General features: G+C 38.7%; 1 protein-coding gene and 1 pseudogene across 2 annotated transcripts; one reads left to right on the top strand and one right to left on the bottom strand.

Moving 5' to 3' along the window:
• On the bottom strand, nt 1-4474 carry LOC149016536 (protein NRT1/ PTR FAMILY 5.10-like). Its single transcript, XM_089154655.1, has 4 exons — nt 4315-4474; nt 4005-4222; nt 1417-1964; nt 1-1030 (listed from the first exon to the last, which is right to left on the bottom strand). Exons 1-4 carry the CDS (start codon nt 4472-4474, stop codon nt 211-213), a joined length of 1746 nt encoding a protein of 581 aa, XP_089010781.1. The 3' UTR covers nt 1-210.
• Nucleotides 4475-11764: 7290 nt separating this feature from the next.
• Nucleotides 11765-18389, top strand: LOC149016535 (TMV resistance protein N-like; annotated as a pseudogene). Its single transcript, XR_016173345.1, has 5 exons — nt 11765-12428; nt 13252-14361; nt 14560-14844; nt 14941-16074; nt 16197-18389. The product of XR_016173345.1 is annotated as a TMV resistance protein N-like (transcript).
• Nucleotides 18390-18890: the final 501 nt, after the last annotated feature.

Here is an 18890-nt window from a genome sequence, read left to right as displayed (position 1 = left end):
TTTAAATTAATGTAGTAGTTAAATCCAAGACTCAAGGAGAAATGAGATATAGAACCAGACAAGACCCCCGTTTCTCTAGGAATGGAAATAGGAAATCAAAAAGTGGAAACTTAGTGAAATATTAATATACAGTTGGTACAGAGAAATTAATATCAGAAAATAAGATTCATGACTAACTAATGATGTAAATTCCACTGGGATAAGAAGCTCTCAAATTTTGCTTCCCATTTTATAGAGATAAGATTTGGCAAAAAACAAAAATAAAGCCAATTGTACAGCACTAAGACCTGCAAGAAGCCAATAGAAGTAATCAAGATGAGCTCGGTTGAGATTGTCTGAAAACCAACTTTCCTTTCCATCACCACCAGTCGCTTTCTCAATTGCAGAGATAAGAAAGCTACTGAGGAAACTTCCTATACCAAATATGCTAAGGTACAGGGAGAGGCCTAAACTTCTCAGCCCATCTGGAACCTGGTCATAGAAAAATTCTTGCAACCCAACCATGGTGAAAACATTTGCAATCCCAAGGAAAATATATTGAGGAATCAACCACCAAATACTCATTGGAACTGTAGCTTTTGGTTTATCAATAAGCCCAGCATCTATTGCAATTTGAAGCCTTTGCTTCTCAACTAGTGCAGCTACCAGCACAGCCAACATAGAGAAAAGCATTCCAGTTCCTATTCTTTGAAGCATTGTTATGCCTGACTGCCTCTTGGTAAAGAATCTAGCTGTGGGAATGATGATTCGATCGTAAATAGGAATAAAAATGATAATGGAGAAATCAATGAAGGACAGGAGTGATGCAGCAGGTATCTCAAACCCTGAACCTATTGATCTATCCATGGTAACCCCTTGCTTGGTGAAGAATGTAGGAGGTTGAGTAAATACTACTGCATACACTAAGCATGTTGTCCATATAGGAACCAACCTCAAGACTGCTTTTGCATCCTCCACTTGATCCACACTGCACACTGCCCATTCTTTCTTTGAATCATTTGATGTATTTGCTAATGCCTTGTCAAGGAACCTGCAACAAATGAAAAACCAAAAGTAAGTGCCTGGTGAAGGATACCACTACATTTTGTAGAATGGTCAAGTAGCTTAGCAATGTTCTCAACTTGACAAAGCAACAAGGCCACGATCTTGATGGGTTCCATATGAGTGGCCCTCAGAGTGCACTTGACATCATTGTACAAGGACATGATCTGGTTTCATTAGAAATGTGTGATCGATAAAGGGCAACACCCTTGGCCTGGTGATAATATCTCCAGGAGACCCATAATAGAATCCCATCTCACGTCCAGGAGATTGGGTTCGAGGGATTTGGCTTGAGTGGGAATTGAACTATAGCACCGGGAAAAGAAAAAGACTGGAAGTGCTATAGAGAGAGCTAATTAAACCGAAAATTCTTACTTGAATTGGTTAGAACCTGGCCGAGGAACTACTTGTCCTACTTCCTTGTCGATGAAAGTGCGTGAATAAGGGATCTGCTGATTTCTTGCAGCTGCAACAAACACTTGTACAATCTGCAGAAATGGATTGTTCTTAATCCCATTGCAACTGTATCGATAAGTATTGGTTCCAAACAAGAAAACAATGAGTCCAACGGCCATGCTAATGCATGGGATTCCAAACCCAAGAGCCCAGCTCAAGTTGTCCTGAATGTATGTCAAAATAGGTATTGTGAACAACATACCCCCAGTAATTCCAAAATACCACCAATTAAAGAAGGAGCTCCTGGACTTGCACTCTTGTGGATCTCTCACATCGAACTGATCAGCTCCAAAAGCCTGTACAGATGGTCTGTGTCCACCTTGCCCAAGTGCAACCAAATACAGTGAAGAGAAGAACAAGATGATCTGGAATTGGGAAGGACCACATGAAGTATTGCTCTCAGTGTTGTGACAGTTAGGTTCACCATGTGAAGGAAGCAAAGCTGATAGAGTTAATAAACCTAGCCCCTGCCATAATACAGTGTAAAGAGTTAACCAGCTGAATAGGAAGGATTAGAGGAGAAAAAATGTCAGCACATAATATGATCCCTCACACTAGTAATTCCCCATATTTATTGGTACCAACATCACAAGGCCTTCAGTGGTGTCAACCTTTTTTTGGGGGGGCTTGGAATTTAGTTAACTAGTCTATCATTGCTTTCCAAACATAATATGGATTAGCCCTGTGCACTACCAGCGCAAGCACTAGCCCCGTCAGTGGAGCCCCACCGGAGGCTTAGTATAGTCCACAGAAGCTGGTAGCACTCATGCCCAGGCCAAAGAGCACACAACTGTCCAATGCAAGAAACAGAAGAGCAGAGGGGATTCGAACCTGAGACATGAGGTTTACCAAACCACTTGGGACCACTAGACCACCACCCCCGGTGGTGATCTCTTGGTGGCTTGGCACCCCCAAAAACTTACTACTCCTGAAAATAAAGTTTGTTCTTGATTTATGAGACTTTACATAACTGGAATGAATCATGATGTACACGCCTGCTTCCCAAAAAAGAACCTCCTTCATTAATAATAAAGAAGGATATGACCAAATCGAGCTAGTGAAATTGACCCAATCTGAATTTATAACCCAAACCTAATCGATTCTTATTTGGTTTCAGATGGTGCATCACACACTTGAAAACCAAATGAAATAAAACTAAAATCAACTAAAACAAACAACCTGATTGAATTAGACAAATAACCAAATTCAAAACCAAAACCCATCAAATATCACCCCACACCAATCCAACCTCATTCTAAAACATAATTTCCTGCATTTTAATTTTTGAATCAGTATTACCACATAGAAACAGTTGAACCAATTGATTGTCTTGTCTCTGCCAATGGGGTAGTGACAAGTGACATCCCTGTAGGCTAATAGTTTTTTTTGTGTACAAGGGTTCTTTTTTTATATACAAGGGATAGAGATATTACATATACTATCACAGAGAGTCGAAACCATGACCTTTTTACTAAGAGATGTTGGTCATTAGCAACCAAGCAACTCTATGATGGTCAATAGAGTAATAGTTAAAATGAACAAGACTCAAAATCAAAATCTAAACCATCCATCCCAAATTGCAAGTGTATCTAATGGTTGTACCCTGATACTGGTGTTTTAAAACTTACAAAGAAAAACAAATAATAACCCAGAGTTAAATTAAAAGCAATTGTAATCATTCAATGTTAGTACAATATGGTATTTGGCTCCTCTACTTGGAAGGAATCTCTTTAGTAAGTGTCCAATGAGTTATAGGATTCAGCCATGTATAATATTTTAATGAAGGAAATTCATTGGATTTACATTACCTAGATTAGAATATTACGCATGACTAAATCCTTTAACTTATTAGGTACTCATTGGCTCCTCTAGTCCAAATGTGCACTTAAACATGAGTTTGGATCTTCAAGGTTGGGAACTTAGAGGGGGTTTAGATCCTCTCTTTCGAGAATTCTTACAATAAGTGTCCAATGAGTCATAGAATTTAATCATATGGAATATTTTAATTCAAAGGTTAGCATAAATCAAATGAGCGCCTTTAGATTAAAATATTTAACGTGATTGAATCGTATAACTCATTGGGAGATTTCTTCAAAGAAATGTGTTAAATCCAAAAGTAGAGGACGGTCTTTTCATCACACTCATGGAGGGGTCCCACCACCGGTACATCACGTCAATGGTCAAAAGTGAATCTCACATGTGATGGAGGGATGTGAGGAGCCACACTCCTATGATCGCGACACATACTCTAATATCGTGTCCATTTCTGCTCCCAACATCACATCAAAAGGTTGAGATCAATTTACAAGTGACATTATTTTTTTTTTTTTTAAATTTAACCAGAACACTTGGATGTAACTTATAACCATATTTCAACCCTTTGATGTTATTTTGACACACGTGTCATACATCTACCATAAAATGATGGTCCATGGAGACACTGTTTGAGGGGAGAGAAAAATAACCTTTCTGCGATTCAGAACAGGAGGGAGAGAGAAAAAACGAACCAGGATATAGAGGAGAGAGGAGAAGAGAATGGTACGATAGCGTCCAAGCCAAGCATCTGCGACAAAAGCTCCCAACAGAGGAAGCAAAGACGCTACTCCGGCCCAAGTATTCACGTTTTCAGCAGCCATGGCCATGGATTGCTTCAGAGGCCCCGTGAGGTAGTTTATGAGGTTCGATTCGATCCCATAAAAAGCTATCCTCTCTGTGATTTCCACTCCTGCAATTAAACCCATATATGCTTTCTTGACCTGAAAACTCAAAAAAAAGCTAAAAAGCTAAAAGAATTTATGCAGCAGCTTAAAAACTTACCGATGATAAAGCCGGCAGATCTCCAACCGCCGCTGCTGGATCTGCAAACTGGATGACCTTTGTAATCGACAACACCTTGAACAGCATCATCTGTTCTTGATAGCAAGGGAGCTTCACAGTCTTGTTCAGCACTCGAAGAAGCCGCAGAAGATGCGGCCATGTCTCCGTGTGGCTAAGCTTACTGGTTGGATTTGCTCAGAACCTAAAACACAACCACAGAACCACCTACCCACTCCAACTCTGATGCATTTCTCTGTAAAGATACTTTCTGGTTGAATTTTTTATAATTTTGAATTCGCTTTCAATAGTGATTCACTGATTTATCTCTCAAATACTGTTGAGAATCATTTCGAGAAAAATGGGTTCGTCCGATTTTCCTGAGGAGCGAATTTTCATCCCCGTACTTTTTGTCTTCTTGTGAATAATTATTGAGTTTTTACCAAAAAAAAAAAGAATAATTATTGAGTTTATGGACCATCGGCTGCTCATTAATCGTCGGCACTCCCACTACTTAATGAACTTAGCTTTCCTATCATATCCTAAATTCCTAATATAAAAATGTTATCAATTTCATATTAATATCTATGGAAATTTTCAGTGCGACGAGTGAGTTAATCCTAATATTTATGCCATTTTTTAAATTACTCAGTATACTAATCAGACCTCTTATCAGTAAGACAGTAACCCCTTTAATATTAGTTTTTATTTATCAGCACCACAGGCACTACCACATCAAATGCACTACTAAAACAAGATCTATGTACCACAAGTAGGCTCATGTATTTTTTTTTCCCGTGAAGAACTAACAAGCAACTTCATTAAGTAAAGCATTTTAAGCCAGACGATCTGGACAACAATAAAGAAACATCAACCATAAAGACAAGTGGGACATTCCACCATGACCTAGAAAGGGAGAAACGACAGGCTTCCTAATCCAAAATCCAGCAAAGACATTACTAGACCTAGGAATAAAATTAAAATAAACATATGTGAAGTCATGAACAATCCTAAAAATCTCAAAAACTAAGCTTTAACTCATCCAATCAAGCGATGAACTAAGTCAATGTAGAGAAAGCACCACAGGTAGGCAATCCGAATGCACTTAGATGTTCAAAACACCCAAAGATTTGCCTAGTAGTAGATCATCCCTTACGGGAAGAAGCTCCATGAGTGAAGCTGAGCTCCCAAGATAGTTTTTACGTTGGGCAACAACAAAGCCTCCATCGGCATCCCATAGTATGCAGCGCCTTCCTCCCTTTTGGGGATTGCAATCACATGCATCATCCACTTTGACTTTGAAATAAGCCACATCCTCCATTGGGAGAAACCAAAGAAGGTACCGGTTGACTTCCCATATGCAAAGACCTATAAGTGATGTTATAGATATCTGCACAAAGAGAAGCAAAATGAGACATGGTGTAAATCACTGAAGCATCAATACCACAAAATAAAGATGTGTTTCCAGTATTTCAGATACACCAACTTAAAGCACTTCGCATTTGATTTTCTCTATCTATATCATTACAACCCTTAAATTTTAGTTGAATAAAATTCCATCCAATCACGAAGGTGGATTCTACGAAAGTCTATTGTATCAAGCCTTAATGGTGCAAGTTCCCAATATCTCTTCACATGAGGGCAAAAGAACAAAGCATGACAAACATTTTTCAATTCATCACCACAAATTAAATAAACTGGAGCAAGAGATACTTGTCTAGCAAAGAGAGAGATACCTATTGCAATCGCCTCATGAGAAGTTCTTCAAAGAAAATGTTTAATTTTTGGGAGGGTGGGAATGTGCCAAATTATGTTCCAATAAATTGAAGAAAAGAGGAGGAGGCAGTGTTACTTTGATTGTCAGTCATAGCAAGACATTGATAATATGTTGATCTAACAGAGAATTTACCATTTTTTGTCTTGCACCAAACCTAAGAGTCATGAGTATTTACAAAAGAAGAGGAATACCCAAAATGGCTTCCACCTCAATAGGAGTGAATAAAGACCAAAGTAAGAAGGAAAGTCTCATTGCATGACCTCCAGTGAATCAAATCGTGAACCCAAGAGGAACTCTTGTTGGAAGTGTAACAACCCCCGTATTTCCAACCCGGGATCCGTATTGCAGGTCTGAGAACCCGAAGGTCTAGTCGGGTTAATTTTTGGAGTGTCCAGATAGAAGCCCATGATCCATACCCTAAATCCATGGATCTGGATTCTTTTGATGAAGAACCTGCCTTACTTCGAAGTTGGACCTCTGGTAAAGGGCATGTGGCGTTTGGAGATGTCCGCAATGAAGGTAAGACCTCCCCCATGTGTTGATTAGGGTCAAGTTGTGTTTGGGTTTCAATTCCTTGAGCAAAGCACCCTTGTATAGCAATATACTAAGGGGGTTGCTTGAGGCGGTTGATTGAACTAAACGACCGCCCCAAGCGACCGCCTCTGGTTGCGGGGTTTTGCCCTAATTTGCCCCCAGACTTCTATAAATAGCAACCCTCGCGCAATTAATGAATATTATATTCAGGATTGTTATTTTTGGTGGAGACACAGAGAAAGTCTTGTCACTCTGATCTCTCACGGGTTGATCACCGGTCTTGAGATCCCGGGTAAGGGGTTAAGGCATCCCTCTTTGACTATTCACCATAACTGGGGTTTAGGTCAACGCTCTCTCACCACCATTGGTATGAATACTTGCACGTGTCAGGGTTATACCTAGTCCAATGCAAGTCATCTACTTAGTCACATCAACCTAAGTTCAGATACTTCCCCTCATGCATCTCACAATCTTATCTCTATATCCTTTCCTACTAGAATCATCATATCCTATGGCACCAACCAACTCGGACTACGCTGACTCTTAACCCTATTGGTTATTCACATATAATAGACGAGAAGCTCCCATGTCTTTTCACGGGTTGGCTACCGGTCTTGAGCACCCATTAGCCCAAGTCTATTATATGCAACCCTACCGATGAATGAACCCTCACAATGTGGTTATGTCCTCTCACAGGTTGGCTACAAGTCTTGAGCGCCCAACACCCCACACTGCTGCCACGGGTCACTAGACATCAATACCCACACCGATATGGTATAATATGATAGGGTTTCTAACCAGACACAACTATAATTCCCAGTTATGACATACAGTGATCATCAAAAGCGCCAAGGGGCATGATAGGATTGTGTCCCGTACCACCTCTACTGATGTCCCAAGACAGAAACACCTAAATGGTATTCTCTAATTCACAATCATAACCTACATTCACATTAGATGTCTTCAATCACATTCTCAAGTCACATGAAATTCCAAGTCCAAACAGTCACATAATGATCATATAAAAGTAGCATCATTAATTATAAAATCTGAATTTTCTAAGTCATGGTAGTCATGCCTAACCCTATAACATCAATATGTAATCATATATTCAAGTTCCATAATAAAAAAGAATGGAAACATGGTTATGTGCAAGTGAATGTCCTCACCTTGCTACCAATTTGCAACCTTTATAAATTAGGTCAAAGAGTGAGTTCACGCTTCTCAAAAGTAAAACATGTTGGTTCAAAATTATAAATAACCCTAGAGGTATGGTGTTGAAAAGAGAACAAATACCCTACTTGGCAGTGGGTGGGTTGTTTGGGGCAACCAGGGCAATCAACCCAGCCATAAATATGCCAAACCTTGGTTGGGTTGCCTGGGGTGACCAAGGCAGGCGACTAGAGCTTCTGTGTATGGACATAATTGGCTCCGCTCGACAGAAAACTTCTCATTTGGGTTCTAAACTACTCCAAAATTATTTAGAAATTAATGAAATCATACTAGAACATTATCTAACATAGTTCAAAGATCAAACAATGCAATAAGAATGAAAACCTAACGAATCATATATTTAAGTCTTCTCCAAAATCTTACCGCAAGATTCACGGATGAGCTAGAATAAATGGGGATTCACTCTAAAGTAAAGAAGATAGAAGAGTTAGGTCATTACAATAAGTATAAATCTTCTTCTAGGTCTTGATAGCAGGTAGAATCAATCAAAAGAAGAGAACTAGAACGAAGAAAACTAACCTTTTAGAAAGCGAAAAGATGATTGAAAACCTTGAAGGATACTTTCCTCACCTTCCTTCACCTTGGAGAGGGTTTTCTTAAGAAGCTCTGACGTTCTCTGACAACTTTAGAACATAATGACATGTTCTAGAATGAAGAATCATTAAATAGGGCTTCAAAAACATCAAATACCAAAAATACCCTTTTTGCCCCGAAGTTAGGTGGGTCGCTTTGCTACTTTTGCTCTAGGAGTGGTATTGATGCTCTGAAAGCCCTAGCTTAGTCTTGGGTCCTTTTCCTATGTTATAGAAGGGAATCACTTGATTTTTCGAGACTTTCTATTTGTATCATCACTATACTCTTGATCCATCTAGCAAGTTCGTCAATAGTTCTTCTTCCATGTTCTGACAAAACTCCTAATTGACATCATCTCCATCTACTTCCATTGATTCAAATTTTAATCCAATGGTTTCAACTTGGATGGCCCACAGTTGCTTCTACCCGCACTCCTGGTTTTTGGATCTACAATATGGATTTCTGGGTTAGGGTTTTGCGGGATTTCACACCTATGGTTGGACTTGAGTCAGAGAGTCACGAGCTGTATAAAAATGCAGTTTGTTCTTTGTCCTAATGATATTCGAAGAGTTTGTAAAGAAATTGGCCCATTGAGCCCATTAGATAGTTGGCTAGAGGGCCATATTGTCAATGGGCTAGTCATAGCAGTTTGGGTATGATACGCATTATTAATCTTGACCGTTGGATTTTTGTTAATATCTGGAGTGGATGATGCCATTAGGATAAATGGTGAACTCTCAAGATTACCAAAATGCCCCTAGAACCCTATTGCCCCAACTCCTATGATCACCGCTTGTGGTTGCCGAAAATTACAGAGCCAAATCAATGCCTTTGGTAGTCGGATCCACAATTTCTAAGATGAAATTTCTCAAAAAAATTACCAATGGAGGAGTAGTAGGATGGTTAGGAATCGCTTCTCGGTGGAGAGGGGGTTCAACTCTTACCGGCGGCATATGTAATATTCCTATCCCTATATATAAAAGGCGCCTTTGTACCAAAATTTTTTTCTCAAATTGATCGGTATCTAAACAGTGGTGTCCTGATGTACCGGCAAAACTAAAAAATTACATTCGATTCGAACAACCTTTGCCATTATGTTGCAAATTTCCAAGCTTCATGGCCTTGGGGTGTTGCTTCTTATGTGAATCCAATCCCCAAAACATTGAGCCACGAATATCACCACACATCATGTCACTGATCCCATCAAAGATAAGGATCTGTTCTCTGCGCATGTTCATTTGAATCACACAGTTTTGATATGCATGCCCAAATAAGCCACATAAATAGCATGTTGTCAAGAGCTTCATGTACTAAAAGTCTACCCACAAGACGCCCAAATGAGGCATGAAAATTTAGATACCCAATTTCATAGGAACATGTATAGAGCGTGAGAGACAAATTGCCAAAGGTCTACCTAAATCTCGAAGTCCGTGAGATGCTTGAACTTCAAGGAAGGTACTCGGATTGTGTCCTATGAACATAGCAACCTCAGTGTTATACATTGATGGAAGAAGGTTTAGTGCTTGGATCCATATTTCATAAATGTTGTAAAGAACTTCGTCCAATGGAATGTGCTACTTCCAATGCAACAATTACGGGGAAAAACTAATTAGGAAAAACCCCGATTAAAACCCTAGTTAACCATTACTCATTTTTTTTTTTATATAAATAAAAAAATTAAGTTAGATGTCCTTGATAGAAATACAGTCATAAAAGAAAAAGAGATTTCTCTTAGGTTGCGTTTGTTTGCAAATGTGGGGTGGGAAAAAATGGATGGGAAAAAAAACATGTGAGTCTAGTGTAATGCGGTGAAGGAAAAGGAAAAGAAAGGAAAGGCTTTTGTAGAAAAGTGATAGGGTGGGTCATACTTTTTACTTTTTCCAACTTTTCCACAAAGTCCCATCAAATATGTGGGGTTTTAAAAAGGCATGGGGTGGGAAGTTGGGTTGCCACATCAAAGAGATAAGTTTTTGTCTCCCACTTTCCCACCCCAAGCAACCAAACAATCTATCATTCCTGGATTTAAAGGAAAAGTGATAAATCTACACTTTTTTCAAGAGTTTTCCCACCCCACCTTTATTCCAGCAAACAAACGCAGCCATAGAGTTCCTATCCAAGCAAGATTCTAAATTAGTCTTAACATTGCCATTAACATTCTCCACATTGAAGTTTGCCATGTTAAAACAAAATAGTTTAGGAGTGGGAAATTTAAATGTAGTGCATCTGGCGTCTTTTAGCTTTGTTGCTCTAGCCAGTAGAAGTGTCGGGTGTTGTAGAGGCAAGCTTTCTTTTGGAGATTTTCGGAATAACGGAATAATTCTTTCATCATTGACCTATTATTTTAATGGCGGAACAATTGCAGAAAGACAATAAATGAAAAGAACTTATAGAAAAGAAAAAACGACACAACAAATGTGGAAAAAAAATTGAAAAAAATAAATGTGAGCCCCATATATAAGAGGGTGGGGAGAAAGAAAAGATGTGAAAAGATTTTGTGAAAACATATTAAAAATGGGTCCCATATTGTTGTTTTTATGACTGCAAACCCAAGACCTCCCCATAAGAATTTGGGCTTTAAGGTTGCGTTTGTTTGCAAAGGTAGAGTGGGAAAAAAAAACATGTGGGTCCCATGTGTAGCGGAGTGAGGGAAAAGAAAATAAAATAAAAGGATTTTGTGGAAAAGTGATGTTGGTGGGCAAAGTTTAAAGTATCGGTATCGAGTATCGTATCGGTCAAGTGATTTTAAGAGACGTATCGTCCTGTATCGAGTATTGTATCGCTCTAGCTAATGTATTTTAGTGTAATTCAATGGAGAGACGTATTGAGATGTATTGTATCGGTTTGGTCAAATATGGATACGTATCGGCTAGTATCATATGGTATCGTGGAATACTTTAAACCTTGTTGGTGGGTCCCACTTTTACTTTTTCCAACTTTTCCACAAAATCTCATCAAATATGTGGGGTTTTAAGGAAACTTATCTCTCACTTTCCCACCCCAAATAACCAAATAATCTACCATTCTGAAATTTAAGGGAAAAATAAAAAATCTGCACTATTTTCAAGAATTTTTCAATCATTTTTTTCCCACCCCACTTTTATTCTAGCAAACAAACGCAGGCTAAGTGATCTGTAACCCACTACAAATGGAAGTCAATACCAACATATGATCCGAATTGTCCGTAGCGCACAAGCGTAAATCTGACGGCCGAGCAACACTTGGCATGCGTGCTACACGGGGAGATCCCACGTTAGTTTGCTTAAATATTAAGACTTCATTTATAGTCGTGGTGCGCGCGGGCCAGACCTCATTTAAAAAAAAAAACAAGAAGAAGACTTCATTTATAGTTGACTTCATCTCTCCTTTGCTTTGCTCGCGGCAGAAACAATCGTCTCTGCAACTAAATGGAGTACACACGTCGATTGGGCTCCGACTTCAATGTCGACACTGCTCAGTTCGACGACCGTGTTCAGTTCTGTCCCGACGCTCGATCCACAATTTTAAATGAAGAAATTCTTCCATTCACCGAAGCAAAATCTAAAAAAGAAGACCTTCTTGAATCCCTTGGCTCTCCTCCGTATGACGTTTTCTTGAGCTTTACAGGCAAAGACACCCGCAATAATTTCTCTGGCCACCTATACTTCAATCTACAGAGACTTGGCATTCACACGTTCAAGGATGACCGAGAAATCCAGACCGGAGACGATATTGGTCCAGTTCTTCTGAAGGCAGTCAAGCAGTCAAAAATCTCAATCCCGATCATCTCGGAAAATTATTCGTCTAGCAAATGGTGTCTCAGAGAACTTGCGGAAATGCTGGAATGCCGTGCAACCGCTGGTCAAATCATCTGCCCTATTTTCTTTCATGTCGATCCATCAGATGTTGGGAAGCAGGAGTTAAGCTTTGACGATTCTGCGATCGATCCTGAGGACTTGAAGACATGGAGGAAAGCTTTGAAGGTAGTGGCTAAAATTAAGGGATTTCATGTAACTGAAAATGAGTAAGTTCTTGCCTTTTTCTGTTTTTCCTTTCTATAATTACTTGTTTTCAGCTCATAATGCATACGTTATTGGACTTTCTGTAGTTTTGCTTGGCAAGATGAGTCAATTTAATTTAGGATCCCAACACTCTTCTTGTTCTTCAATTTTCATTTTATTTTTATATGATACAATATTTGGAGTTGGTATAAGAGGGGCATTAGTGGTAGAGTTAATAGAAAGGAATGAAATTAAAACAAAATTAAAATAAGCTAAGAAAAATTCTAGTAAAATGTGTAAGAATTGCAATATGTAATTGAATATTTATAACCTAATTTAACAAGGGAAGTATGAAATCAGTATCTGTTTGAAATGTTTAATACTACCAAACACCATTCTTGATGAGATCAAATAGCTTTGTAATGCCTAAGTCAAAGAATGGGAAGGCATGATTTTATTTGGGCATTGGAAATTTTCTTCTTCTATATGTATTTCATCCTTAGGTTGTATAGTTGTTGACAAAGAAAATAATTTTCTATATGACCATAGATCTTTTCATCATGCATAATTTGGAATTTGTCCTATTAATTTTTTGTGATCTGATGCTTCTTCAATAATTGCCCGCACAATAATGGGGAGAAAGATAGTACATCATTATACTACTTACAAATATATGGCATGTTTAGCTTTCTTTCGTTCATGCTGGATTTTCTCTAATTCTTGTATCAGTGATGTAGTGTCCAAAACTTGTATATGCATGTCAAGAATGAATACAACCATCACAAGCTTGCAGGCTTCACTAGTTATTCTTTTTATTTAGGTTCTGAAAATTAATTTTATTTGCAGGGATGAATCTCAACTCATTGAATCAATCATTCAGAGTGTTTCAGATAAATTGAAAGACAAATGTCCCTTGGTAAATGTTGTACGTCCTCTTGGGATTGAATTCCATGTAAGATATATGCTGTCTTTATTAAATTTGGGTGCTAAGGGTGTACACTTTGTAGGGATTTGTGGGATGAGCGGAATTGGCAAGACAACTATTGCACAGGCTCTGTTTGAGCAAATCTGTAATAAATTCATTCCCTGTTGTTTTCTTGAAGATGTCACAGAAAATGCTCCAAGAAAAAAGGATTTAGTTGTTTTGCAACGACAACTTGCTTCCAGGATCTTGAAAAGAAAAATAAAAATGGAAATAAGCAATGTTTATGAAGGATCAACATTTATCAAGGAAAGAATGCAGAGGAAAAAAGTTCTTATTGTTCTTGACAATGTGAGCAATGATGACCAAATAAAGGCATTGGCTGGTGATCCCAACTGGTTTGGTGAAGGAAGTAGGATCATCATTACAACACTTCCGAGGACATTCTAACTAAGAATAAAGTTGATAGAAATAGAATTCACAAGCCTCAGTTATTGGATGAAGAACAATCTCTCCAACTTTTTAGTAGGCATGCATTTTCGCAAGATCATCCTCTTGATGACTATATGCAGCTTTCGTTGGAAATGGTAAAATGTGCTCAAGGACTGCCCTTGGCTCTTATGGTGCTAGGCTCTTCTCTAACTGACAAGAATTCCATTAAAAAATGGAAGAGCGAGTTACAGAAATATAAAAGAGTTCCTCACCATGATATCCACAAGACATTGAAGATTAGCTATGAGCAATTGACACCTGAACAGCAATCTTTATTTCTTGACATTGCATGCTTTTTCAATGGAGTGGATAAAAGAATTGCATTTTACTATTGGGAAAGTTTACACCTTCATCCAGAGACAGAATTTCCAGTGCTCATCAGAAGGTCCCATGTGAAGATTGGCGATGACAAAAAGATCTGGATGCATAACCAACTTCAAAGCATGGGAAGACAAATTATCTATGAAGAAAACCCTAAAGATCCCTCCAAGCGGAGTAGATTATGGATACATGAGGAAGTCATGGAGGTATTGCAGGATATGGTAAGAACTAGATGACTGTAACTTACTTTTAAATTTCTAAGTATTATCATCAGATCCCAGATAATAAAGAGCTATGAACATATGAAGTACATGGGAATCAATTTTCTTTCTGTTAATTGAATGACTTTTTTCTTCATTTCCTTTATTCTTGAATTCAAGTTTATTTGGTTTTCAATCTTTGTTTTCTACCTTCTGCAGGGTAATCATGACATTGAAGGCATTCTCCTTGACTTTGAGAAGAACGCTGAGTCTTCTTTAAGTACTGAAGATTTCAAATCTGTTCCCAGACTAAGGTTGCTGAATGTTAATGGTTCAGGCTTGAACGGAGACTTTAAGCACATCCCTTCAAGATTAAGATGCCTATTTTTGCAAAAATGCAATTCTGACATGCCTCCAACTGATTTCCATCATGAAAAACTAGTTGTTCTTGACTTATCATTTAGCAATGTCAGAGAAGTTTGGAAAAGTAGTCTTCCGTATAAGGTAATTGTAATTTTATCTTTCTCCTCATCTGTAGTTTTCTGCTCTTCTATTATGTCTTGCATGGAAATTGACTTTCATTTCTTGTTTGTTTTATAGGAGTTCAAACAGTTGAAAGTTCTTAATATCACTGAATGTTTGGCTTTAGTTAAAACTCCTGACTTATCAATGTTTCCAAACTTGGAGAGATTGATCCTTAAAGGATGTTGTGAATTGGTTGATGTACATGAGTCCATTGGGATACTCAAGCATCTAGTTTACTTGGACCTTAGATATTGCAGTAAACTCAAGGAACTCCCTGTCAGTACTTTTCAGTTGACTGCTCTTAGAAATCTTGTTCTGAGTGGTTGTAAATTGTTGGAGAACTTGCCAGAGTCGATTGGCAGTCTAAAGTCATTGGTAAAACTTTCCCTAGATTCAACACGTATATCAAAACTGCCCGATGCAGTGGGACTGTTAGAAAAGCTTGAGGTATTGATTGCAATGGACTGCATTAATCTTGTGAAACTTCCAAGGTCGATGGCAAAAATGAGGCGGTTGCAACATATTAACATATCAAGGACATGTATTGAGAGCTTGCCTGATGATTTCCTAATGCTCTCCAGTCTATTGATATTAGAGATGGCAAAGTGCAGAAAACTCCGATGCTTTCCAGAAGATAGACCACATGGTTATGGCGTAAATGCTGGTCTTTGTAAACTTCAGGTGCTAGATTTGGAACACTGCAAAAAGCTTGAATCTCTTCCGAAGCTTTCCTCAAGCTTACACAAATTTAATGTTATAGGATGCAGTTTGCTGAAAAAATATGATGATTTGGGCAACTTGAAAGTTTTGAAGGAGCTACACTTTGGCCAATGCGATAGCATGGTGGATTTGCCTAGTGGTTTTGGGATGTTATCCTCGCTAGATAAGTTGGTTCTTTCTCTTGTCAAGTGTGATAGTCTACCATCCAATGCTATTTCTAGCCTTAGCCATTTAGCATTAGTGGAGTGCCAAAAGATTGTATCCCTCCCGGAGCTTCCTTTGAGTTTAATGAAGCTTCACCTTCACAATTGCCATGCACTGGAAAGGCTACCAAATTTGTCAAACCTGAAAATTTTGGAGGAATTAAGGCTTGAAGGATGTGGGAAAATAACAGAAATTCAAGGCCTTGAACAGTTGCAATCCTTGAGATTATATGAAGTGACTTCTTGCTACAACCTCACAGATACTACAAGAAAAGTACAAGGCCAGGTTGTTTTTCTCTCTTTTAATCATTATCTGAAAATGATTTCTCTTTTATTAATAGAATATTTGAGATGATAAGTATCACTACTAGTGTCTTAAAACACTGATTTCTTACCTTGTTCTAACAGGGAACACTGAATGATGAAACCTATGAATTACATGGTGATGTGATTCACACAAGGCTGAAGATTGGTGACGACGAGATCAAGAAGGGGTTGGTATTGGGCCTGGCTGTCTCTTCCAGTCACAATACAAATCGATACATGAGTGGGGTATTTGATGATTGTATGTTACAGTTTGGAGCTTCCATCTTAAGGAATGGTAGACGAATACATTGCATGAGTGATCTGTTAATCAAGGTTCTTTTGATTGATATAAGTGAACTTTTCATATACATTCACTACTTTGAAGGGTGTAAATGGTTTGGATTCCCATTGCAAAGAGGAGATGTTATTGAGGCAGTAATCAAATTGGATTATATTCAAACATGGAACATGAAGTTTTTTCATCTCTCAGTTCTTAACAATGAAGACATGCATCTAGCTGGCACCGAAGAACCATGTCTTCAGAAGGTTGAGGATTTCTTCAATTGGATAGACAAGGCTGATGAATTGGAGGAAACTACGGAGCTGACTCTTTCGAGACTGAGGCTTTATCGCAGGTCTTGCCAGTTGTGATTCTGTTAGTTTGTGTGTGTGAAAGAACTGAACTGATTCTAGCAGATGGGTTTCTTTCATCTTGGTGAATTCTTTTGTATGGGAATCAACTTCAGTTTAAGGGGGAACGTACATCAGTCTGTTTTTGCTTTTAAGTTAAATTTCTTGTAACCTTCTATGTGCCTATGTTAATCTCACCATAAATATTATAGCAAATTGCTCTGACACTTCAAAAAGAGTTCTTAGCGCACCGGTTTCCCCTTCTATGTTCATAAGCACAAGCACCCTAGAGGTGGATTTGCACTGGGCACCATGTTATTTCAACAGATTGGTCATCATGTTGCCTCACCACATTAGGGAATTTCAATGAGATTCTCATAAATGAGGAAAATGGGGTGGAAAGGAAAAATCACAGGGCCAACTGGACAAATCCGGAAATGCAATTCACAACTGTGGGTTCTATGAGCTAAAGTTTTCAGGTCAAAGGTTTCTATGGTAAAACAAGAGGAAAAGAAAAGAACTCATCAGGGAGGAAATTGACAAGGTGTCCTGCAACAGAAGTATGCTTCATACCTTTAATGGCGTCCATGCACACAAATGGGCATTAGTGGGCTCTGACCACACACCTTTGGAGGTCACACTGCAGTCGAGGAAGAGGAAACCTACCAGATTTGCTTATAGGTTAGAATGGGAAGAACATCCAGATTTGACAGTCAAATCGAGCAGGGGTGGTCAGCAGAAAATCAAGGTTCAAAGACATTCCAGCTCTACCAGAAGATAAGATATTGTACATCCGTTTTGTATGAATAGAGAAGGATCTCAGAGGCTCAGCAGGCTCTAGAAGAATTATAGAAACAAACACCCTCAGCAGAGTCAGAGGCCAAAGAATATGAGCTACAGAGGAGGTTGGAGATGCTCTATTGGCATCAGAGATTACTGTAAGTAGGGGAGTGGAATACTGCATTCTTTCACACCACCATGGCTCATGGGAGGCAGAAGAATGCAATTCACAGGCTTAGAGCAGGCAATGGACAATGGCTAGTGGAAGAGTTGGACATCTAAGAGGAAATTCGGTCCTATTTCCTAGCCCTTAACACTAGTTCTGGTCCATGTGCCTTTTCCCTGGAAGATCAATTTTTAATAATGCGTACCTGGCACAGGAATGCTTACACTTCTTGAAGAAGTCTAAGTCCAAATCTGGGTACATGGCACTTAAGGTGGATCTATTAAGGCATATGAAAAGCTGGAGTGGTCTTTCTAAGAAGAGACTTGCAGGTTTCCGGCCTTTGCTGAAAAATGGACCTATTATTAGAATATGACATAAAGCTTAACGGACAACTCATAGAAAAGGTTACCTCACAGAGAGGATTGATGTAGGAATGTCTCCAAAGCCCCTTCATTTTCATACTGTGTCAAGAAGCTTTGTCCAAAAGACTCACCTCTCAAACTGCTATTCCTAGACTACCTGAGCTTCATGTTTCTAGAAATGGACCTAAAATGAATTATCTTGTATGTTGTTTACACATGCTAACCATGAAAATGCCTTGCTTATTAACTAGATTCTCCATGAATACTGTTAGATCTCAAGCCAACACATTATGTAGGCCAAATCTTGCCTCCTTTTAAGTAAACGCACTCCTACAATGACTAGAAGGTATTCTCCAATCTTTTGGGCATTAATGATATAACTTCCGATTGCACATAGCTAAGGCTCCCATCCCACTTTGCTAAGTAAAAGTCTGAGATGTTTGGATATTTGTATGATAAACTTGGTAGCAAACTAGCTGGTTGGAAGGGGAAACTCCCGTCCCAAGTAGGAAGGGAAGTCCTAATAAAAGTTGCGGCCACAGCTCTCTCCTCATTTATAATGTCCAACTTTTTGTTACCTAAAATCCAGAGATTTCATCCTTAAAATAAAAGCGCTAAACATTCGAACCATGTCTCCATTTAATGTTTTTTAGGATAAATCTATAGATTTCATTTCAAAGATCTAGGCTAACCAAACTGTTAATTTTATGAACCATGACTCCATAGATTTGAAATCTATAAATTTGAAATCTCTAGATTTTTGAAATCTCTAGACTCAAATAACCAAACAGGCCCTTGCCCTTAATCGCTTCCGTCTGAAGTCTTATTCTCCACTGCTCGTTGTTTCCCCTGCCACTG

This window comes from Hakea prostrata, chromosome 5 (assembly GCF_041222555.1).
Source record: "Hakea prostrata isolate BN-2017 chromosome 5, UWA_Hpros_2, whole genome shotgun sequence".
NCBI classification, from domain to species: domain Eukaryota; kingdom Viridiplantae; phylum Streptophyta; class Magnoliopsida; order Proteales; family Proteaceae; genus Hakea; species Hakea prostrata.
This window is presented reverse-complemented; position numbering and strand designations above follow the sequence as displayed.